The sequence below is a fragment of the Furipterus horrens genome, unplaced genomic scaffold, assembly GCF_987537825.1.
Source record: "Furipterus horrens unplaced genomic scaffold, mFurHor1.1.pri manual_scaffold_8, whole genome shotgun sequence".
Lineage (NCBI taxonomy): Eukaryota > Metazoa > Chordata > Mammalia > Chiroptera > Furipteridae > Furipterus > Furipterus horrens.
Genome location: NW_028327178.1, coordinates 19,548,699 through 19,572,378, shown reverse-complemented (window position 1 = coordinate 19,572,378; position 23,680 = coordinate 19,548,699). Strand labels below are relative to the sequence as shown.

General features: G+C 47.0%; 1 protein-coding gene across 2 annotated transcripts in view; it reads right to left on the bottom strand.

The window, feature by feature from the left end:
• The window catches only part of LOC150002598 (lipoxygenase homology domain-containing protein 1-like), a 154,555-nt gene that overhangs the window by 35,860 nt on the left and 95,015 nt on the right, over window positions 1-23,680 (bottom strand). For both annotated transcript variants that reach the window (XM_090285099.1, XM_090285100.1), the window contains exons 21-29: window positions 23,386-23,519; window positions 18,898-19,067; window positions 18,015-18,119; window positions 14,395-14,523; window positions 12,891-13,055; window positions 9,763-9,944; window positions 5,063-5,179; window positions 4,250-4,412; window positions 1,281-1,435 (exon numbers count right to left, since the gene is read on the bottom strand). In XM_090285099.1, coding sequence (XP_090141225.1) covers window positions 1,281-1,435; window positions 4,250-4,412; window positions 5,063-5,179; window positions 9,763-9,944; window positions 12,891-13,055; window positions 14,395-14,523; window positions 18,015-18,119; window positions 18,898-19,067; window positions 23,386-23,519 — 1,320 coding nt within the window. The remainder of the gene's footprint in view (window positions 1-1,280; window positions 1,436-4,249; window positions 4,413-5,062; window positions 5,180-9,762; window positions 9,945-12,890; window positions 13,056-14,394; window positions 14,524-18,014; window positions 18,120-18,897; window positions 19,068-23,385; window positions 23,520-23,680) is intronic.

Below are 23,680 nucleotides of genomic sequence, written 5' to 3'. Positions count from 1 at the left end.
TACCACCAAGATTACTCTATTCAGCAAAGCAACATTTAGAATTGAAGGGGAGAAAAAGTACTTCCCAGACAAGGTGAAGCTAAAGGAGTTCATCAACACCAAGCCCGTATTACAGTATATGAAATGTTAAAGGGACTTAGTTAAGAAAAGGAAGATCAAAGCTATGAACATTAAAATGACAATAAATGCACAACTATCAACAACTGAATCTAAGACACAGAAACTAATCAAGCAAACAACCAGAACAGGAACAGAATCATAGGGATGAGGATCATTTGGGGGAATGAGGGAAAAGGTACAGGGATTAAGAAGCATAATTGGTAGGTACAAAATAGACATGGGGAAGTTAAGAATAGTAAAGGAAATGGAAAAGCCAAAGAACTTATATTTACAACCCATGGACATGAATTAAGGAGGGTATTGCTGGAGGGAAGAGGGTACTGGGCAGAAGGGGCCAAAGGTGTAAAGTTTGGGACAACTGTAATAGCATAATCAATAGAATATACTTTAAAAGTAAAAAAAAAAAAGAGAGAGAGAGAGAGGAGCTGGGCTGGGAGACACAGCTGAGCTGGGGAAAGGGATGTGTAGACAGATTTCTTTTTATAAAACCATAGAATTTCAGAGCTGGTAGAGCCTTAGATACCATCAGACTGCATGGTTTTCAAGCCTTTCTTTAGCCACAGAGCACTTTGCTTAATAGAGGGCTTGCTTGGCACCCTAGTAGGCAGGCCAGGTCAAATGGATCCACATGTAGGGCGAGTAGGTGCCCATCGGCTCCTCCCACCCCTCATTGTTCCCAAGGACTCTGCACAACACACTTAAGCTGACTCACGTCAGACCCATCATCTTACATATGAGGACAGTGAGAAATTCAACCAGATGAGGAGTCGATGGCAGAACCAGACTCCAGGGCCCTCTGCCCCCAGTTCAAGCCTCTGTGGGTGCAGCCTCATTACTCTGGGATGTGCACCCGCACACTCACAACCCACCCACAGTGGGCTGGATTTTCTGAAGACAACTGAGTCCCTTACAGCCAGCAACCCAGGGCTCAAAGAGGGCTCTTGCTTGCTTGAGCCCCACCCACACCCCACATGCAGAACCCAGATCTGAGAGAGGGGACCAGCCCTCTGCAGGGGGAGGGCAAGAGTGAATGCCTGCCTGAGGGTGCACGACGCTCCATGGAACTCTCAGACAGCCTTGGGGACAAAAAAGAGCTGGCCCCAGATAGCTGGCCCCAGGAAGGAGAAGAGAAGGGGCTCATCTCCATGTGTTCCTCCTACCGTTCCTCTCTCGAACTTGTTGGTGCGATTCTCTGACTTGCCGAGGTACCGCTCCCCAGTATCTCCCAGGTCTCCATAGATGGTGATGAAGACCTTGGCATCTGTTCCTGCCCCGGGAACATCTCCTGTGAAGATCTGCACCGAGTACAGCACAACTGGGCAGTTGGACAGATAGACAGACAGATAGGCAAAGGGAAGAAAAGGATGACATAGTTTTAGATTTGGGGAAACTGGATATGTAGGAGGTGTTAGGCTTGTGGCTCAGGAAGGAGGAGTTAGGGTTTTCTTATTATTTGCACAATTACTCACATTCTGCTATAGTTCCATGTGGGTTCACGTGGGAAGCTTGACCATCTGATCTGGACACAGGAGGCCTCTAAGACCCAAAGGATGGAGGCTTCTCCCAGAGTCCCTCAAACCATTCACCCACCCAGCTATCTATGGCTTCCAGGGGAAGGACTCAGGAAACTGCCTGACCTGGGTGCACTTTGTAGTCACTAGCTGCAGGATCCTGATAAGACCCTAGAAAGGACACCTTCTCCCTGCAGGGACTGAGATGGACTTTCTTATCAACCTTGCAAGTGGGCTCAGAACCGCATTACATTAAATTTAGAAAAGTAAGGTGATGTGAATTGCTCACACCCCTGGTTATGGAACACATTCATGCCCACACGTGATTCCTGTTATTTTCTTTATTTTCCTTGGATCCCACAGCATTATCCTTCCCTGCTCTCCTGCCTCTCTGGATGCTCCTTCTTGAGCAGCATTATGGGTTCCTGATCTTTTGTCCCCCCACCCCCACCCCATGCCTGGTTCTGTCCACTTCCTGAAGCTCTTGCCCTGCAAGTCCTGGATGTTGACTTCCCTGAGGTCCCTGAGTCTGTATCTACAACCCAGTGCCGTCCTGTGCTCTGGATCCACTCCTCTGTCACCTAGGGGATCTGTCTGCCTAGACTAGACCAGTCACAAGCTCACACCCAGACCTGTGATCCACCCCTCCGTCCTCCACTTTTCCAAATCTCCCCACCCATCCTCCCTGGCCCCATAGCCCCTCCCAGCCTCTGCTCTCCTGACCTCACAGGTGCACCATGAGAATTGCTAGAAGTGCTCTTGGAGCCTGGTCCCCTCAAGGGCAAGAGCCAGGACTAGTCACACTGTCCCCTCCCCCACGCCCACCTCAGTCAGCTCAGTGTAGAATCTGGTCGGCATTTCACGTGTTGCATTACAAAATAAAATCTTCTCTTCGGTGCTTAAAATTCAACATTACCCAAGCCTGTCTGGCTAATACTGACAAGAGTAATGGGAATTTTAACACTTTGAGACCTAACAGTTGACTCTCCTCCCCTTCCCCCACACCAACTGTTCTTCTATTTCCCGGCTGTGCATTCAGTCCTGCTTCACACCCCGGCAGGACATTTTCTAGGAGCCCTTGTCCCAGAGCGAGGTGCCATGTCACTAGGAACTGTCATTGAATGGCCTTCCTGTTCCTCTTCTTCCAACCCCACCGCTCTCGCAGTCTTTTAGGAATGAGGAAAACTGATTTAGCTGCCGGGTGTGGAGCAATGCGGCGGTGCAGTCAAATACGGTTATTTCTGGATCCTCCCCGCTCCCTACCCCACCCAGGCCGAGCAGCTCTCAGTGGAAAGATGTTTCCCTAGAAACATGACCAAGCACAGAGTAGGTTTGTGGCATGTTGTTAATACAGAGCAGCTCAAGGGTGCTTCTGGGACAGTTCTCTAGTCCATCCTGTGGGATCCAAGTACAAAAGGGCATTATTTCCAGGATTTAATAACAAAGAAAATGCACAGAACCAGATATGAATAGGGAAAGGCACTTTGTTGAGGCAACACTTGTTTTTATCTCTAAGCAGATTTAAAAAAATGTTAGAGCTATTTTATATCCGCCTGGCTCCATATGTGGTCTGGAATCTTGGGTTTTACACCCATGTTTTTTTTTTTTCCCCCAAAAGGCAGTGCGATAAATATAAGCTGGATTTCCAAGGTTTCAGAGCATCTCTGATCTTTTATCAAAGTTAAAATACAAGAGTATTCTTTTGTATGTCATTTGTGATAGAAAGTCTGTTTTTTGCAGGTGAATTTTACCTTTGACATAGTTAAAGCATATGCACAGCTGACCAGCTGGGGAATAACATGGAGGTGGACATGGACCATGGCATTGCTGGTCAAAACAGAGGTGTGACTCCATCCATGTGCTCCAGGAATAATGCATGTATGTGCATGTGTGTGTCTGTATGGGCTCACTCACTCTCACACAGCATAGAAACAAAGGAGAGGAGAAGGCTGAGGGCTGAGCTTGGAGCAATGCCACTTCGCATGAGAAAGGAAAACAGCATTCAGTGGGCTAATCAGAGAGGTAGGACGAAAACCAGAAAATGGTGGTACAACAGCAAAGGAAGTACAGAGTGTGTGGTCGGCTGGTGCAAATCCTGCAGAGAAAACCACGGCAATAAGGAACAGGCAAAGTTAACTGGGCACAAGCAGAAAAGAAACCTGTGACTTTGGACACTCTGAAGCTGTACCCAGACCCTGAGGACAAATATACAATGACTCCAGTCACAGATTAATCCAAGATGCTTGGGGATCCATCCTTGGTTGGAACTCCTGGATCCAGCAAGAGTGGAGAGGCTCAGCCAAATAAACCAAGAGAAAGGAGAGAACCAGGACAGGATAATCCAGAGAACTCATCTCTGGATGTATCATCCCACTGTCAGACCTGGAAAAGGTTTGAATACTAACCTTGCAGTGAGATAGCTGAGACTTTGAAGAATTGCCCTGCCATTTATTAGCTGTGTGAACTTTGGCAGATTATGTAACCTCTGTGAGCCTCAGTTACCCCCTCCACGGAATGCAGATAAGAATAGACTCTTTGTCCTGGGTGCAAAGGCTCTGCTGGGCACAGGGAAGGTGCCCCTACCTGGGAGCTGATGAGGACAATTGCACTACACTTACTGTCCAGTGGTGCCTCCACTTCTGTGTAGATTTGCCTTAAGGACCCATCTTTCATGTATTTCGCAGTGAAGATGTCAAAAGGGACCAGTTCTCGAATGGTCTTCTTGTCATCCTCTGAGGTGGCAAGCCATCGATCACAACCAAAAGTCACGGTCTCTGAACCCTGGCATGAGGAGGCAAGAGAAAAATTAGCTCTTAATGTGGAAACTTCCAACTTCAGTGGTTAATCAGCATGACAACAATCATGGGGACCAAGGACAAGAGTCATGGAGCCCCATGAATGATGCAAAAGCCACAGTCCTTACTTGAAGACTTACACAACCACATCAGGGGTTGGTTCTTGAAGGTTGGGGTTCCTGGAGTCACATAAAAATAGACCAACAAATATACCCCATCTGCAGACTCAGATTCAAAGAGTAAGGGGAGAGGGTCTGTATTTTCAAATTTCTCCCAAGTCACTTGTATCCACATCCATGACTGAGAGTTTCCTCCTATGATTAGAATTCTGTAGTTTCAAAATATTTTCCAAGTTCAGGTGGATTCCTTCCTGTGAGTTGACCTTGAGTAGCAAAAAGGGCATGTTTAGTCACTAGTAGTATATTCTTGGGGTGGGGAGTAGAGACATGGCTGCCCAGACCCTCTTCTTTCACCCCTAAACCAAGTTCTGAAAGATTCTGTATTCTGAGTGAACTGGGAAAATTTTTCTCATAAGATTATATTTAATAAGGCTGCAGGTTCTTATAATGAATCTGCCTTGAATCTCTTCTGGAAAGGGGCATAAGAAAGAGCAGATCAGGTCAATCAGAAACTCACATCTTTATCTGGGAGGAGCCTGCGGATTTCCACGTAGGAGCAGTGCCACCCAGGGAATCTGCCCGTATTATCATGGCCAATCCGGATTTTTTCAATGACTTCTCCCACGTCTTCTAACTTTGGAAAGGAGAAAATGCACCAGATGTTGGCCGACAGGTCCAGGAGAGTACAGCCTGAGCAAAAACCTGCCTCCCTGGGGCATCACCCTTGAGTCCTTTTGAACTTCCAGCGGTCACTTTCTCCCAGTACATCCCCATTGTCCAGCCAAGCCAGCCCCCACTCTCCCCTGCACATGCCATGCTCACGCTTCCCTTCCCCTCTCCCCACTTCAAATCAGCCTGGTCTCAGTGCAGTCACATCAGTTCAGTCAAACTCTAGGTGACTGTCCCCTCTCCATGGTGAAGCCCATCCCTCTGCCTCTCATTACTTACCTGTAGCAGCCTGTTTCCTGCTGAGAACTTGACTTGGCTATCAGAGGATGAGTTCTGGTTCTTCCCATGCCCTGTCTTTCCAGCCTGACTTTCTCTTTGGCTCCCCAAGGCCCCCCCCCCCACCAACCCATCTCCTGCTACTCCTCTTCTATATCTTTCCAATTCCAGCCTCTCAAACTTGACATTTTCTTGCCACAGAGCCTTTGTACATGCTTTCCCTGCTCATCCCCTCTCCTCTTCTTAACTAAGTCAGTGTCTGCCCCACCTCATCATTCAGGTCTGAGCTCAAGGATCACTTCCACAGGGAAGCCCCATGACCTCCTCATAAAGATCTCTTCATGGAAAGCTCTGACAGCATCCCACAGACCACCCACCCCTCGACCCAGAGCACTACCTACAGTTGGGAGTTTGCATTTATTTGTGTGATATCCTCTCCTCTACCAGTGAAAGCCACAAGGGCATGTTCCCCAAAGCCTAGGAAAGAACCTGTGGCCTAGATGGTGAATGAGTACTGACTGAAGGATGAAAGAATGATTATTTCCTCATCTGCAAAATGGGTGTGATAAGGTCAGCCAGATTCTCTCCCACGCGGTGTTGACCCTTAACCATGATGGTGTGTGTGAAGGTCTCAGTGACCACTGATACGTGTGGGTGATAGTGAGTCCCTGAAATTCAGGGGCTGTCATCTCTCCTCTCTCCTGCTTGGAGCCTACAGTCACAGGTATGGGGAGGGACCCTGTCAGCAATGACTGATACTTCTCTTGGACCCCCCTAAGGAAGTAGCCAGGGCAAGACAGGGCCGTAAGGCAAGGTCATCCAGTCAGGGGTGCCTGCCTCCCTGGTGATTTCTCTGCCATGCTGCCAACCCAGGGCCTCCAGGAGCCTCTTGGGTCTCTCCCAGCTCTCGTGTGTCATGCTCTGAAATGGAGCTATATATATCCATCCACACCCTGCCCAATCCTGAGGAGCATCTGGGAATTAATAACAGGATAAGAAATAAGTGAGGACACCAGGGCAAAGGGAATAAGGGTACAGAAATGCCCAGTTTTTCTGGGCATGATGGGCCCATGGAATTCATGTCTTGAGGTTTGATTCGACAACCGGGGGTGTCAAGGGTGTGGGTGTGCAGACTTGAGTTTCCTGGTAGCCCCTCTGTGGAGCTGCCTGCCTCCCTGCCTGTTCCACCAAGTTCTTAGAGCTACAAGAAAATGGCATAGTCAGCTCTGGGCTGAATGAGGGCTCTTCAGGAGAGAGTGGCAGCTGAATGATTGAGTCATTCATCAAATGTGAAGCCTCTACAATCCTAGATGGAAGTGACCTCTGAATGAACTGGTGCAGCCTCCGACCAGGTATCTTCCCTCCTCACACACCCACCCACAGCTGAGGCCAAGGGCAGGCCTCTCAGTAGTGCTTGAGGAACCTTCTTCTACCCCCACCCTTGCCCTCATCCTTCCCAATTTTAACACTGACTCTGCCACCCATGAGCTCTGTGACCTGAGACAAGCTACTTGGCCTTCCAGGCCTCAACTTCCTCATCTATAAAATGGGGGAGACTAGTGTCAGCTGAAGGAAGGGACATGGGCAGGGTAACCCTTTGAGGTCACTTCTAGGTCTAAGATCACAGACATGGCTCTTTTTGTCAACTATGTTATCCTAGGTGACCATCATGGCACCACACTGCCAGAGACCATGAATTAACAAGGGCTCCCCAGCTGCTGCTGCCTCTGCTACCCTGCATCATGGCCCCCCCCACCCCCCGCTCCTCAGTCCTCCATCAGGGAAGTGGAGTGCCCTGTGAGCCCCCGAGGGGCACCCTGAATCATCATTAACAAAGATTGATGATTTCAGGCTGATGTTAATGCCATGGTCATTTGTAAGGAGGACCTAGTCTTTCATAGTGAGAGAAGCAGAGGCTATGGGTAGGATCCTTGGCTCACAGAATCTCCATGTGAGGACACTGAGCTGCCTGGCAGAATTAGGGAGAGAGGACTTGGCTGCCTCTCCCTCTGTCCAAGAGCCTCTTTTCCTCCTCCCCTGTCCCATCTCTGAGGTGCGAGAGATGTGGACCTTGACTTTGATGGGACTCTTATAGCTTTACTCATCCAGCCATTCAGTCACATATATCATGCCAGGGACGCCATCTCAACCACGACCCCTCAGAGAGCAAGGAGGCCTTAGAGGACCACAGGCCATGGATGGTGGCCTCAGGTATGACTAAGAAAACATCAGAATCAGAAGGAACCCTGCCATTCTCTCAGGAGATGAAGCGATTAAGCAGAGAAGGCTCTGGAACTGAACTGCTTGAGTCTAAACTTCGGCTCTGATTTACTGTAATTATGTACCCTGAGCGAGTTACGTAACCTTCCTGTGCCATTTCAGCTGTAAGATGGGTGATCATACTACCTAAAGCTTGGAAAGGTGATGAGGATTGATCAAGTTGATATACACCGAGTGGTTAGAACAGGGCTGGCACATGGGAAGTGCTCAATAAATGTGACTTATAATTGCTATTTTCCTACCCAATTTCTGTTCATCAGGACGAGTCCCCAAGAGAGGGGGGAAGGCTAGCTCACGAGCTAGCAGCTGATCTGAAGCCAGACCCAGACCTGGGGCTATAGGCTCGCAATCCAGTGCTCATCCTCTTCCCCGAAGGTCAGTCAGAAAAGAAAAATGGAGAGAAAGGGACCCAAAGCTTGTTCGTGTGTTTCCAAGCTCTCATACACCCCCAACACCCAGATAGGTTTGAAAGAAACAAGAAAAAAAAAAAAAAAGCAACCAGTGACTGGCAAATTGTAGCTGTTTGTTTGTGAAGACTTCATTGACAGAACTCCCCGCAAGTCACGCTGAGGTATAATCTCAGCCCAGCCGCTGACGGCAGCAGGCTTGGATGACTCAGGCACCGTGACATCTTGGGCGGGTGAGATGTGGTTTTATGGGACCAGATGAATCATCCTTGAATTTCCCTGGTTAAGAGATTCCACCAAGGCGGCCACCTTCTCACAACTACTGTTTGCTCCTAGAGAGGGTGGGGAGGGGGCAGGGATTCCCAGGGATGGACACTGGCCAGGGAAGAAAGAAGGGGCTCTGGACTTTTTTTCCCATCAGGAAATAAGGGCCACCTCTCCAAAGGCCCCCACCCCCTAGAGAGTCCATCTGAGACTCCCAGCTCTTCTCCCTCAGAGTCATTCCTTTAAGTCCTGCTGCATCTGCTCCTCTGTCCTAGTCATGTCACTCTCTTCCTGTCCCCTCTGGCCAAACCTCAAAGCACATGCTGTGTTTACTTTTACCTCTGCTCTTTGGCTACCATGTTCCCCTGGCTTGGGATATCTCCTTCCTTGTCCCCATTTCATGTCCAGCTCAAAGCCACCATGTCTAGGGAGCCTCTCCCTTCTCTGCATACCCACAGCAAGCTCAGTCAGCCCCACCATGTGCCCTCATCCCCATGGGTGAGTCTCCTGCAGGGGCTAAGAGCACACATCCTGAGCCAGTCTCCCTGGGTTGGAATACTGCTTCCTCTGTGCCCTAGCTGTGTGATTTTATGTAAGCTACTAAATCTCTGTGCCCCGGTGAGCCAATATAGGCACAGCCCTATGACAGTGCCTTCTTACCCATAGGAACAGTTAGGATGATGATCACCTGACTCTGTCATTAGACCTGTGTGGAGGTCAGGGGTTCCCCGAGCCCTCCCAGGCAGAGTCTGTGTCCTCCCATTCTCTTGTGTTTCCCATCCAATCTACCACACAGTGGGTCCACAGGGGAGGCACTGAACTGAAGTGTCCAGGACACCAGTTGCTTTGACCTATGTCCATATTAAACATCAACCAAAAAGAGCCCCAAAAAGCATGTGGAATGTTCTGTATCAGGTTGTCAGTCATAGCTTGGCAGATGAGGGGGGACACAGGTACGTGATACACGAGTCTGGAAGCCAGGCTCTCCCCATGGATACCTGTCTGTTGTTGTTGGTAGCACTGGAGATGGCCCAAGGGGATTTGGAATTGCGCCTCAAGTTTCCCTAAGCCCCACCAACTCCTTATGGCCTCTGATCTTGACACTAGTTCTGCAGGTGAGAGCAAGGCTCACCATCCTGGTTTCTCAGATGCAGTGAGGCCCAGAGAGGTTGATGAACTGTCCCTCTTCCTCACTAACTGCAGCCCATCAGGGTGGAAGAGCGTCTGCCTCTGGGCACAGGGCTCTGTCTCCTCACTGGCCATCTGGGCCTACCGCCCCCTCCCTGTCCTGGCTCCCTGGGAGCCTGCTGAGCCCACGTACCTCCATAATGAAGCGGGAGACAGACTTCCTCTCAAAGAACATCTTCCGCTCCCTGTCGTTTGTGCACAGGGATATCTGCTTGGTGCACAGGCCATCACAGCCATAGATGATGATGAAGACATCAGCATTTGTCCCAGCAGCAAAGACATCACTGGTGTAGAAGGTGATCTCATAAGGGATAACTGGGGTGGAGGGTGGGGGTGGTGGCAGAGGGTAAATCAGAGAGGGTGTGAGAATAGAAAACAAACATGAGCAAGGTCAAGTTCTTTACCAGCACCACAGCCCCAGACCCCATCCCTGGGAGATACAGCTGCCCAGGGACCTGGAATTTCACATGGTTATCTCACATAATGAGGTAGAATTGTTTGGTGGCATTTCAATTTGTTGCATTTGTATATAAATGTGTATACTTACTTGGGTCACATTAAAAAAAAAAGAAAAAAAAAAATAGAAAACCTAGAGAACAGTTTAAGAGGAAGTTTTCCCTATCCTGTGATTCTGACCCCTGAAAGGAGTCACTTTAGAAGTCACCTTCTCACAGGTGGCCACAACCTTCTCCGGAGGAGGGATTTGCTTTTCACTTATTGTCATAGTTACCTTGCTGTAGAACTGTAGCAATAATACTTGTAATAGTAGTCGTTATCATTCATTGTACTTGCTATATGCCAGGCTCCATACTAAGCATTCTGCATTCCTTATCCCATCTAACCTTCACAGACCCCATGGAGTTGATATTGATGTACTCAGTTTTACAAATGAGAAAACCAAGTCTCAAAGAGGTGAAGTAACTATCCCCAGTCATCATATGTCTGGTCACTGGTGGAACTTGAACTTGAACCCAAGCAGGCCTGACCCCAAATCCTGTGTGGCCAACCTTTATGTGTGCTGTTGTCATGAACTGAAAGTGAGTACAGCTACGTACCCACAAGCCACAGGGAGGGGCGGCCTATGCAGATGACTGCCAGTCCCAGAAGGGCCTTAACAGACCCCTCACCCGTGGTTAAGAGGAAACACAGTCTGACTCTTCCAGGCCCTCGGGCAATACCAGAGGTGCCTTCTCTGCAGCACAAAGTCCCTTCTTCTAAGTCTTCTTTAGTTTGTCCATGACCTGCTGCTCATGAGGCCTTGAGCAGAGATTCTGGCAATGGATTTGAGCTTTCCTGAGACTAGTTGGCAGTGAGAGAAGCCCTGGAAATGTCTGAGCAGGAAAATCACACCTTTCACCCTCAACATCTTAGACCTGGGCTCTGATTTGTTTCCTGGTTTCTAGTTCTGTCTCTGCCATTGAGTTGCTCTGTGTCCTTAGGCAAGTGGCTATACTTCTCCGAGCCTTTGTTTCCTTGCTTATAAAATGAAGGGGTTTAACTAGATCTGTGGTTTTCAGTTCCTTTAACTGCAGAATTCTTATAAGTACATGTGTCAAGAGTGTTCAGAAAAAAATCTTGACTTTTCACAGCTGAGGTACTACTCCGGATGGCATGGACTGGGAGCTGGGGGCCGTTCCTTCTCAGCCCTTCTCCTCTGCCCACCAGCTGCCTCAGATACCCATTTCAACTGCCTGGGAGCCTCAGAACATAGGTGGAAGACTAAGGTTTCTCCCAGCCCTGGAATAACATGATGCTGACATTCAGGGATTCATGCTGTGTCCTGCCTCCCCCATGAACCCTATAAGTTCAGACCTTACAACAGCCCCCTTCCTAATTTATATGCCTCTTCTGTGTGGTTTCTCATGCACTGGGCAGCCTTGATGAACTGCTTTGAGTCCTTCTAGGCCCCTGTGCCCCACCACTCCTGGATCGCAGCTCTTAGCCCCTGGAGCTCCTTGGCTTTGAGACCCTAGCACAGTCTGCTAATAGGGAAGTAGGTTCTAGGCAGCAGATTCCTTGTTTCTGTGCTCCTCTCTTGGGAGAGCTAAACTTTGAAGGTGCCTCCATAGCCCATCAGTCAGAAAGTCAAGTCTTTCCTGCCCTGTTGCTTTTATCCTTTTTGACAAATGTGAATGTAAGACAGAGGGCAGATGGGTTAGTTTTAATATTAGGCTGGAACTGCTGAATATATTCAAGGTCAGGTCACACAAATTCTTTTTTATTTTTATTTTTATGTAAAGAACAAGGCCTGACCTAGGGCATGAAGGGAGAAATGAGTAGTTCTGGCCTGAAGGTTCCACCCAATACTGCCACCAGCTCTGTGTGGTCTGTCAGGTCAGTGTGTCTGTCCCTGACTGCAGGCAAATCCTGGGGGCAGAGGCTGGAACTAGAATTTGCTTTGTATATGCAGGGACCTTACTAGAAGAAAATGTCACTTTATTTTAGTCTTTGAACTGGAAAGTATTTGGATGATCTGCTCCTGGCCAGTTTAATTGCTATAGGCCAAAAATAAAAATAAAAATAAAGATCTTGTTCATCACTGATTTTTACTAAGTGTGAGGTGTTTGATATATCCAATTATTTAATTAGAAGGAAACTGCTCAGATTTTAGCCTATTCAGACAGATCTTTATAGTTAGGTTGACCTCAGTTTGAGTCCCAATAGCTAGTGTTTACCTGTATGTATAGAGACACTTAGTACATACTTTCTGATGACGATAGTGGAAGGAAAGTGTCAAAATTTCACCCAATTATTCCTCTTCCTCTTTTTCTTTAGCTGGTTAAAGGAATTAAATTTATCTTCTTTTCAATTTATCCCCCAATCAGGATAAATCTTATGGTAGTGATTTCTCTGGCATGTTAATGACTGGAATGGGGACAGTTGATGGCACTGGTAATGGTACCTCACAGTGAGACCTTTATCTTTCTTTTTTTTTTTTTTTGGATCTTACAACCACTCTGCTTTAATATCTTTGTCTTATCGGTAGAGAAACCGAGACCCAGAGAGGTCAGGCTCTCTGCCTATTGTCACCAGCTAATTTGGGTGGAGTTTGCAATTAGTTCCATCTTTTCTTTCCTGGGCATAGGACTCAGCCCATGGCCTGCACAGAGTGCAGGGAATTTGGAAAAGGAGCTAGAGACCCAAGTCTCCAAGGTGGACCTGGCCCAGAGTGGACACAGTGGAGGAGGGATTGGAACTCAGGTGCAATAGCAGGTAATGGAATGTGGAAACAGAGCCAGCCTCATAGTGTATGGTTCCTACATGGCGTGTACAGCCTCGTCTGCAGCTCTGCGTGGAAGAGGTCCCTGACGATGGCCCCGTCGTCTTCTTCCTCGGCTAGCCAGCGGCCGCAGGGGAACGTCATGCACTTCCCAAGAGATGGGGCATCCACTTCTACCCAGTCTAGAAACCAGCTTGGAGACTTGCCTGGAGGGAGAGGAGACACAGAACCCATCAAGGACTTCTACAGGGTGGCTTTCTATGGGTAGCATCAGGGACTCCAAACATCCTCCCCTATGCAACAGCTGATGTCTTCAACCCCACAATGACCATGTCTTCCCTTGTGCCTCCAGCAATGCTAAAATGATTCCTGCAAAGACAAGCACCTCACTGACACTGGATCACACTTCAGGATACTGTCAGTGACATTGGCAAGAGCAAAGGAGCATTGGAGGAGACAACAGGAGGGCAGAGTCTGAGGGGAGGGAAGCAAGGACACTGTCCAGGGTGGAAGGCATTCCAAACAGAAAGCCCAGAGATGCCAAAGAGAGACTGTCTTACAAGGACTTCATAATTTCACCCACAGGGATGGCACTCCCAGCTCCCTGGTCTCAGTTTGTGATTCATGAATGGAAGGGAAATCAGTGAAGAATTGATGTTTCTTCTTGGGAAAGGGAGTGTTCAAGCTTAAAAAGGTACTGGAAGCCAGGAAGAGAACCAGGTCTCTCAGTCCTAGGTGCTAAGAGGAGGGCTTCTTCTGCAGGCTCAGAAGACAAGGTTTGAATGCCAAGCCAATGAGTCCAATTTTACTGAGAAAGAACAAACTTGGGCACACCCTTTGGGAGTAGTGTCAGTGGATTCTAGAAAGGATTGCTTAGATCAGGGGGTCCTCAAAATGGGGTCAGCATCACTTGTAAGAAATATAAACTCTTAGGTACCCAGACCATGCAAAGACTGGGGATGGGACCAGTTTAATAAGTCTCCCAGGTGGTTCTGATACACACTCAAATTTCAGAACCACTGAGCTAGATCAGGGATTCTCAAATCTGACTACACATTAATATTAGCAGGGGTTGGGGGTTAAGGAAAGCTTTTTATTTAAAAGATTTAACTTATTTATTTTTGAGAGAGGGAAAGGGAGGGAAAAGGGAAGGAGAGAAACATCAATGTGCAAGAGAAACATCAATCAGTTGCGTCTTGCATGCCCCCATCCGGGGACCCGGCCCACAACCCAGGCATATGGCCTGACAGGAATTGAACTGGTGACGTTTTGTTTTGTGGGATGATGCCCAGCCAACTGAGCCACACCAGTCAGGACTAAGGAAAGCTTTTAGAACCACCAGTGTCCAGGCCCACCCCAGACCAATTAGATCTGAATCTCCAAGGGAAGCTAGGGCTCCTCTGGGCTGAAGGGAGCTAGGAAGTTATGTCATTATGGAAGGCAGATGACATCCAAGTTTTCCCCAGATTCCTTCCCAGACACCCCATGGGACCTGTTTGTGGTTCTTAGGTTCTTATCAGGGAACAGAGGGGAGGGAAGTCAGACCTGTGTTGTCATGGCCGATTCTGATTTTCCATAGATCTCCCAGGTCCAGCGTCTCCACTGTGAAGATTTCAATGCTGCCCATCTTAAACTTGTCAGCATTGACCTTGGAGGCTTCCAGGGCGGTCATTCCTGCGAACCAAACAACCTCAACATGACTGGCTGGCACTGAGACCTTTCAAGTATGGTCTGCCTGCCCCTTTTAGCCTTTCCTCATAATGACCAAATTTTGAATTTTCATCAATTTTAGTCAGTGCAATTACCATCCACTGGACACATTTGGCATGTTATATTATGATGTGTGTCTTTTTATTGAGCATTGCCATAACCATCAGAGATATGTATTTTTACTTCTGATTTGTATTTAAAGAGAAGAAGACATACTACAAGGCTAAGGGCCTTACACAAGACCATCCAGGAGAAGGTGGTAGGGCCCTAAGTCAATGTCTGCTCCCCTTTCATACCCCTCACGTTTCTGCATGTGGGAAGGGAGACATGACAAAGCCACCCTCCCCATGTTCCCTGGGGAAACAGGGGCTCCCCTGAAGGATGGGATATGTGGGAATTGTCTGGAGACTCTTCCCTGGCTATCAGAGGATGGATGACTTCCAATGCACCTCACCAGCCATCTCACATATGCAGTCTGTCCTGGGACCTTGGCTGTGGCTTCACTCTGAAATCTGAGGTGGTCTCAATGCCATTGCCAACCCCTCCTGTGTCAGTATGTACAACACTGTCTTCAAGTTTCCTTACCCTGTAAGTCCTAGCTCTGAGCCCACCCCAAATAGAAAGTCTTCTGATACAGACTCATGACAATGTACAAAAATCAGATAGATCTAGGTTCAATGCCTGGCTTTGCCAATGGATATGTGGGTGGCCTTGAGCAAATTACTTAATTCTCTGATATTTGGTCTCCTCAAATGTCAAAAGTGGTGCTCTTCATGCGTTCTCATTGCATGGTTGTGAGGACGTAATAAGATGATGACTACTGGGTGCTTAAGAATGGTCCAGCACATAGAAACCCCTTCACAAATAAAAGCAGTTGTCAGAGATCCTTATTTTCAGGGCTCATGGTTCTGGATCTGTCACAATGATATACATTTCTAAGTTATGACTTCATTCATTATCCACTATCTGAACTATTAAATAATCAAAATGAATGTTTTTGAGTGTCATTTTGCCTCAAATATCTTACATGTTCAATTTCATTAAATCCATGACTCTATGAGACACGTCATAGTTTAATCTCTATTTTACAAATGGGGAAAACTAAGGCAAGAAGAGGTTCAGCAACTTTCCCAAGGTCACACAGATAGTAAGTGGTTATAGCAGAAATTGAAACCAATCAGTCAAGCTTCAGTTCATGCTCTACCATCACACCACTGTATTAGAATATGAGCATCCCAAGAGCATGCACAGGTCCCTTCATTATTTAGTGGTGCCTGGCACAAGACTCTGGACTCACAAGGTTTTGAGCAAATACTTGATGATTACCTGAGGGACTGACTGTCTCTGAACTCACACAGAATGGCTTGACAGGTAGCCCAAGTGGATGGCTGATGATGGCACTAAGTGTCACCTTCTCTGAGTACCTTGGCAGAGGCTCCTAAATGACTCCAAATTCCCTGAGCATCTCGTATTGAGAGTAGCCTGGACCACATCATCTGCGAGGTTGGGAAGAGCCACCACTTTCCTTGCTGGGGTGGGGTTAGAGTTAGGGTGACCTCTACCATTGGAGCAGAAGGAGAAAGCTTGCAGAAGACACAGAGAAGAGTCCATTCACTGTTTGGACTTTGGAGGCCCTTCGCTGTGCTTTTAAAAGCAAATAGAGTGATGTCCTGTAGGAAGGGCATGGGAAATGGTAAACACTTTAAGAAAGGCCTGGAAATCGACTGATCATAGGATCAGTCACCATTGCCTGGAATGAGGATACTGAAAGGAAGTGACTTACATGGCTCCTACATACATCTCAGGTTCTAGAGGCAGCAATGAGGAGAGGAGAGAGGGCAACAGGGCTGCCTAAGAAGGGTGAGGAAGAATTTCCAAAGAAAACAACACTCCCAGGCCAGGTAGCCAAGTCACCTAACACAGAGATTTATAATAAAACAGAACTGCCTTCTTCTGATGAGGCTAGTTGTGTGCAACCTGTCACGAGTCAGAGTCATGCAAGAATATACAATGAGAAATGGATAGGCTCTTCAATAAATGGTGCTGGGAACACTGAGTAGTCACATGTAAAAGAATTAATCTGGATCCTTATTTTACACCATACACAAAATTCGATTCAAAATGGATTAAAGACGTTAACGTAAGACCTGAAACTAACTGTAACACTCTAACAAGGAAACAGGGCAAAAGCTTCAGGACATTAGCCTTGGCGATGATTTCATAGATATGACACCAGAAGCCCAGACAACAAAAACTAAAGTAAACTAGTGGAACAACATCAAACTGAAAAGCTTCTCCACAGGAAAAAAAATCATTAACAGAGTGAAAAAGCAACCTACAGAATGGGAGTACATATTTGCCAAACATATATCAGATAAGGAGTTAAAATTAATCTCCAAAATATATAAGAAACCCCTACAATTCAATAGCAAAAAATTAATAACGTAATTTTAAAAAGTGGGCTAAGGACTTAAAAAGATATTTCTCCAAAGAAGACATACAAATGGTCAAGAGTACATGGAAAGTGCTCTTTGTCATTAATTGTTATAGAAATGCAAATCAAAATCACAATGAGATATCACCTCACGCTTGTCACAATAGTTGCTATAAAAGAAAAAGACAACTAATGTTGGTGAGGATGCGGAGAAATCGGAACCTTTGTGCACAGCTGGTGGAATGCAAAATGGTACAGTTGCTATGGAAAATACTATGGAAGTTCCTCAAAGGATTAAAAGTAGAACTACCATGTGATCCAGCAATCCTGCTTCTGGGTATAGATCCAAAAGAATTGAAACCAGGATCTTAAAAAGATATTGGCACTTCCATGTTTATTGCAGCACTGTTCACAATAGCTAAGATGTGGGGGAAAAACCTAAATGTCCATTGACGGATGAATGGATAAAGAAAATGTGGTGTATATATACAACGGAATACTATTCAGCTTTTTAAAAGGACAGTCTGCAGTTATGCAACAACACAGATGGTCTTTAAGGACATTGAATTAAGTGAAGTCAGTAAAATATAGAAAATAAATACAGCATAATTCCACTTCTATGATCTATCCCAAATAGTCAAATTCATAAGATCAAGAACTGGAATGGTGTCTACCAGGAGCTGGGGAGTGGGGTGGTGGTGCAGAATTATTAATCAACAGGCATAAAGTTTCAGTTCAGTGAGCTTTATAAGCTCTAGAGATCTGCCTTATAACATATACCTGTAGCCAACAATACTGTGTTATTGTACATACAAACTTTAAGAGGATAGATATTACATTAAGTGTTTGTCCCATGATAAAATAAAATAAAACAATAAAGGCGAATTCTTGAAGTGACTTTTTAAAAACACACACACACACACAGAGGGGCACAACCAGGATTTTACTGGAATGTTCTGCTGAGTCTTGCAGTCCCATTGGAACAATGTGGGTGAACCTCAGACCTGTTTTGGTTTCTTACCAGTGTTGTCTTGCGTGCCAAAGAGAGTGAGGAAGACATTGGCGTCTGTGCCTGCATTCTTCCTGTCTCCAGTCTTTACGGTCACTGAGAATGTGGTAGCTTTATCTGCAGGAGAGGAGTGTGGAGAAGGGAGTGGTAGACTGCTCCTCCCATGAAAGAAGGAGAGAGAAAATGTACTGAGTATATTTCTATGCCCGTGTTGACTACTTCTATGAATCGCTTTATTTGTAGGACGTGTTTCTCTGCAGTTGCCTTTAGCCTGGAAACTTCCTAAAGACAGAGATGAGGTCTCCCCCACCTCCAACTCAGACAGGAAGCTCTCAACCAATAGATGCTTAGGGGAGATTTGGGGGGACTGTGAGGATCATAAGCTCACCATCCAGGACCCCTAGTCTGACTCCTCCAGGTTTGGAAGACTTTTAGGGATTTGAGTTACAAGGAAGGGAGCACAAGTATCATAGAACTCTTGAGAGTTCACTCTTTCTTTTAACAAAAATGTGCTGAGCCTGGAAGGGAGAATACAAGGCTAAATCAGAACTAGCTACCACCTATTCTATTTTATTCTATTCTATTCTATTCTATTCTATTCTATTCTATTCTATTCTATTCTACTCTATTCTATCCTATCCCATTCTATTCCATTCCACCCCATCCCATCCCATACTTTGGACTGTATATACCCAGCCTTCTGTTAGACATGTGGGAATATGTTCACCCACCTCCCCATTCTTGTCACAGAGGAATGAGGGGGGCGTATAGATAGAAAGCCAGAGGAAGACGTAGCCAGAGCTCACAGAGGAGAGAGGGAAGAAGGAGACCTAGAATGGGGCAAGGTAGAGGGCAGGGTGACTGGAGGGAAGAAATTAGCCCTAGTTGAGGAAACCTTTCTGCTCCAGGCCCGTGTCCTCGGGGGTGTCGTCACCCCCACCCCCACCCTCTTCGTCGTCCTCCTCCGGCGGCAGCACAATGGACTCATCCACTGGCAACAGCTCCCTGAACAGCTGGCCATCATCCTCGTCCACTGACAGCCAGCGTTGGCATGGAAAGTAGTACCTGTGGTGGTGGGGAATGAGGACAGGTTGGCAATGTCTCCTTGGAAAGGTCTCATGAAGGAGTAGTCACAGGCTGAGAAGTGAGGGGCCCTCAAGGGGCCCAGGTGCTCTCCAGCCTGTCCCCCACAGCACTGCCTCCTATCTTAGCTGGCCTGGTAATCACCCCGATAGTGTCACTTGCCTTGAGTAGAGGACAGACATGGAGATGAGGCTCCAGACAACCCAGTGAAAGGTGCCTGAAGCAAGCGTAGCAGACCCTCAGCCAGGGTCATGTTGGAGGTATCTAGATCAAGAGGGATTTATGGGGACTGTTCCACCCTTTTTGGAGCTAATCTATTAGCCAGAAGAACTTTGGCAGAGAGGGTTGCACATAGAGAAGGTGCTCAACACCTAAGTGTGGAATTTTAATGAAATTACCCCATTTTGCTTTTGGAAGGTACAAAGTATATGGCTGAAAACTGGCACAGCGGGGAGCTGGTGAGTCTGAGGAAGGGAGGTCCGAGTTAGACTCCATAGTGTAGAGGCCAATGGAGGAGCTTGGGTGGAAGGAAGGCAAAGCAGGCCTGGGAGGGGCTGCAGAGTGGGGTAATTAAGGACTCGCCTCTGGAGCCAGACTGTAGTCATGGGACCCTGAACAAGTTTCTCGACCTCTCTGTTAGAGTTTCTAGATTTAACTAATAAAATCACAGAACTCCAAATTAAATTTGAATTTTAGGTAAGCAATGAATAATGTTTTAGTATTGCAAGTACATCTTTTTCAGTATTGGGACATACATACAGTAAAATATTAATCATTGCTAATCTGAAAAACTGAGGTTCAGAGTGACCCACATATCAAGAGTAGGAGAGAAAGGAGGTAAAGCTAACACTTCTGCCTCCTAGATCCTCATGGCTTTCGACATAGTGGAGTTGGAGGCAGCTGTTTCACTCCTGGCCCTTAGCACGGCATGTGTTTATTGAATTAATGAATGACTCAGCACACCAAGCATAACTTTTATTCATTAGGTGGTGGAATAAGTATTTATGGCATGTCTGTTGTGCACCAGGCACTCTTCTGAGTTCTGGGGAGTACATAGCACTAAAATGGATGAAGTCATTACCTAACGCACAGCCCTTCTTTTCTATTGTGGAGAGAGAAACAATGACCAAATATAGCAGTTTATTGTAGGTCAGATGATAGTGATATGGAGAACAAGAAACAGAGGAAGAAGAACAAAAGGCCCAGGTGCTGCTGGGCTTCACTGCACAGGTGACACCTGAGCAGAGACCTACCTAGAGAAAGCACGAGAGTAGCTGCTGGGGGAAGCAGTGTGGGGCAGAGGGGGCAGCACATGCAAAGGCACTGAGGTGGGACCATGCCTGTTGTGTTCAAGGCACAGCAAGGAGTGAGCAAGAGAGGGATCAGGACCGAGAGATAAGAAGGGGACATGGGGCAGCCACCGGAAGTGCTCTGGTTCTTATACTGAGTGAAATGGGAGCCTCAGCAGGCAGTTGAGTGGAGAAGGGACATGACCCTGAGAGCTGAACTGCTGTAGATAATAGGAGGTCCTGGGTGAAGCAGAGGGAACAGTCAGGAGGCTTTGATGGGAGATAGGGGTTTGACCCGCACTCTTCTGAAGGAAGAAGTGGGTGACAGATTGGGGGTGAGGTGTGAGGGACAGAGAGCACCTAGGCCATCCAATTTGCATGAAGCGAGGTGACAGGGTCCAGGGCAGTGGGTGTTTACTTATCCTTATCCTGGGCTAACCAAGGCCATGGGAGGCCCAAGGCACTGTCAAGGAAGATGGTGCCTCTCCATCATAAAGGAGATTGGCTACTCTGGTTTTGTTGCCTTGAACTTCCATAATTTTGTCTGTTTCCTTGAGTGGGCTTTGCTCAGCGTCCCTCTCAGCTTGCAAATGGTTGGAGCCGGCTCAACACAGAGCATTTACTGTTGCTTTGAAACCACGGAAATGGAGACATGTAAACACACAACACCAACAAGAAGGGATGGCAAGGAAGAGGAGGAGATGAAGGGAGCAAAGAGTGGAGGAAGGAAGGAAAAAGAGAAAGGGAGGGGAGGAAGAGAGGTGAGTAATGAGGAGGTTCCATTCACAAGAGTGATAAAAATATAAAATACTGGGTGGTGAACTTAACAGGAACGTGTAGCTGCTATATGCAGTAAATTGTAAAGTGTTAGTGAAATACCTAAAGGAATTCTTCGGTAATAGGAGATGTGTACCTCGAGGTAGCATTTAATATTCTAAATAGTCAGTTCTCCACACATACCTTTCATGGCATAACAATCAAAATTCCAATAGGAGTTTTTCTTTCAAATCACTTAATGTCTTGATTTGAAAAGGTAAGAATAGCTAACATTTTAAAAGAATAATGCAAAAGACCAAGTAGTGACAGATATTAAAATTGGTTATACCCTGGCTGGTGTGGTTCAGTTGGTTGGAGAGTCAGTGCATAGACCGAAGGATCTAGGGTTCAATTCCTGGTAAGAGCACATACCCAGGTATCGGGTTCAATCCTTGGTTGGAGTGCATATATGAAAAGGCAACATATCAATGTTTCTCTCTCACATCAATGTTTCTCTCTCTCTGTCTCTCTCTCTTTCATCCCTCCCATTCCCTCTCCTCTCTTTCTGAAAGCAATAAAAAAATGTCCTCGGGGGTAAATATTTTTAAAAAATTAAAATAGATTATAAAGCTACAACAATTTAAAAATTGTTGGGCTGGCCCAGAAATGCTAAATCAGTGGAATAGTCTAAACTGACCCCCACAAAGCTGCAAGAGGAAGGAGCAATGTTTACACTTTGTCTCTGTCCTTAAGTTTTTTGGGAACAGTTTATCCTTTACAGCTTAAATGCCTTAGGTTTTGAGAATATTTTCAGAAGAAAGCTGGGCTGCCATCATTAAGCCCATTTATCAGAAGAGCAAATGAAAGCCCATGAGGATGGAGCAACTTGTTGAGGGCAACCTCGAGAGTTCCTGGAAGAGGACCTGCCCCAGGTCAGGACACTGGGTCTGGCCATAGGATTGTCTTATGGCTCTTTGGCAGCATCATGATGACCTCATGGGAATCCATGACATCAGGCCATGTGTGAGCTGTGCCTCAGTGTCCCCATCTGGAGCAATCTCTTGGGCTGGTGGGTCAGGATGAAGGTGGGAGATGGGGTCAGCCTCGTCTCCCCCTGCCCTGCAAAGATGGGCACCCAAGAAGAGGGCATGCTCCAAGAGACACCAGCCTACAGGCCAAGAAATTGTTCAATTCAACAAATATGTATTTATTGGGTGCCCACTGCATTCCAGGCACTGGCATGTCCTGGGCAGCTCTACAACCAATTTAGGATCTTTCTTGCTTTCCCCTCTGCCTCCCCCCTACTCCCTACCCCATCTCAGGGCCTTCTTTCATGTCTATTGCTCCTTGGTTCCTTTTGCCCAAAAGGTAATGTGGCCCTAATGGTAGAAATATAGCGGAGTCATCATTGAAGATCTGGAGCTCTGGTCCTGGTTCTGGCACGATTTGGTTTGGGGGCTGCAGTTCCACTTGACCTGGGGGGTGATTCCTTCACCTGTCAGGAGGACAGTGCCCCTTTCCCAACCCAGCTTATGGAGGGAGCTATAACTCCTGAGCAGGCGTAGCCAACTGAGGTCTGCAGGCCAATCTTCCCACCACCTGCTTAAGTAGATCCCACAAGCTAAGCATGGATTTTACATTTTTAAGCGGTTCAAAACAATCTTAAAAACAATAATATTTTGTGATGTGTAAAAATTTCATGAAACTCAAGTTTTGATGTCCATTAAGTTTTACTGGAATACAGCCGCATCCATTCATTCAGATATCATCTATAGCTGCTTTCCTTCTGCAAATGTCGAGTAGAGTAGTTGTGACAGAGACCGAATGGCCACCAAGCCTAAAATATTTACTATCTGGCCTGTACAGGAAGAGTTTGCTTATCCCTGGTCTAAAACAGTAGAACAATGTGCTGGCAGCTGCTCTATACATGGAAGGACTCTATGGTCATTGTGTCTAGGCATTGAGAGTGGGCCAGTGAAGGTCTGGCAGGGATAGAAAACCCAACCTTCTGAGTTGGTGGATGTCAAGAACCCGATCTTCTACCAGACTGTTCCTTGATAGGACCACCCAATGAGAGGGGAGGGAGGGAGACATGCCCACCTAGCCAGCTAATGGGCCAAACCTACACTTCATCTTCCCCCACCGCATCCACCCTCAGATATCACAGCCCTCCCCACCCCCACCCTCAGCCCTCATTCTAGGACTATCTCAATGGCAGTCACGGCCTCCCTTTCTTCTCCTCCAGCCCCACTCACGTGACCTCGTCGTTCGTATCGATGATGTCTACTCTGTCCAGGAACCAGCCTGCATTTTTGACTGAGTTGTCATGGCGAATTCGAATCTTGATCAGGTTCCCCAGGTTAACGGCATTGAGGATGAAGGTGTCTGTCTGGGAAGGACCAAGGTGGCACTCAGGGGGCGGCACCTTCCCCACCTCGCCATCAGCTTCTCCCTCCCAGGACTTGAGGCTGCTTTAAGAGCCAAACCAGCAAGGGGCACCCAGATTTGTATTGTGAAATGTGTGTGTTTTGGGGGGGGACTATTGCTTGG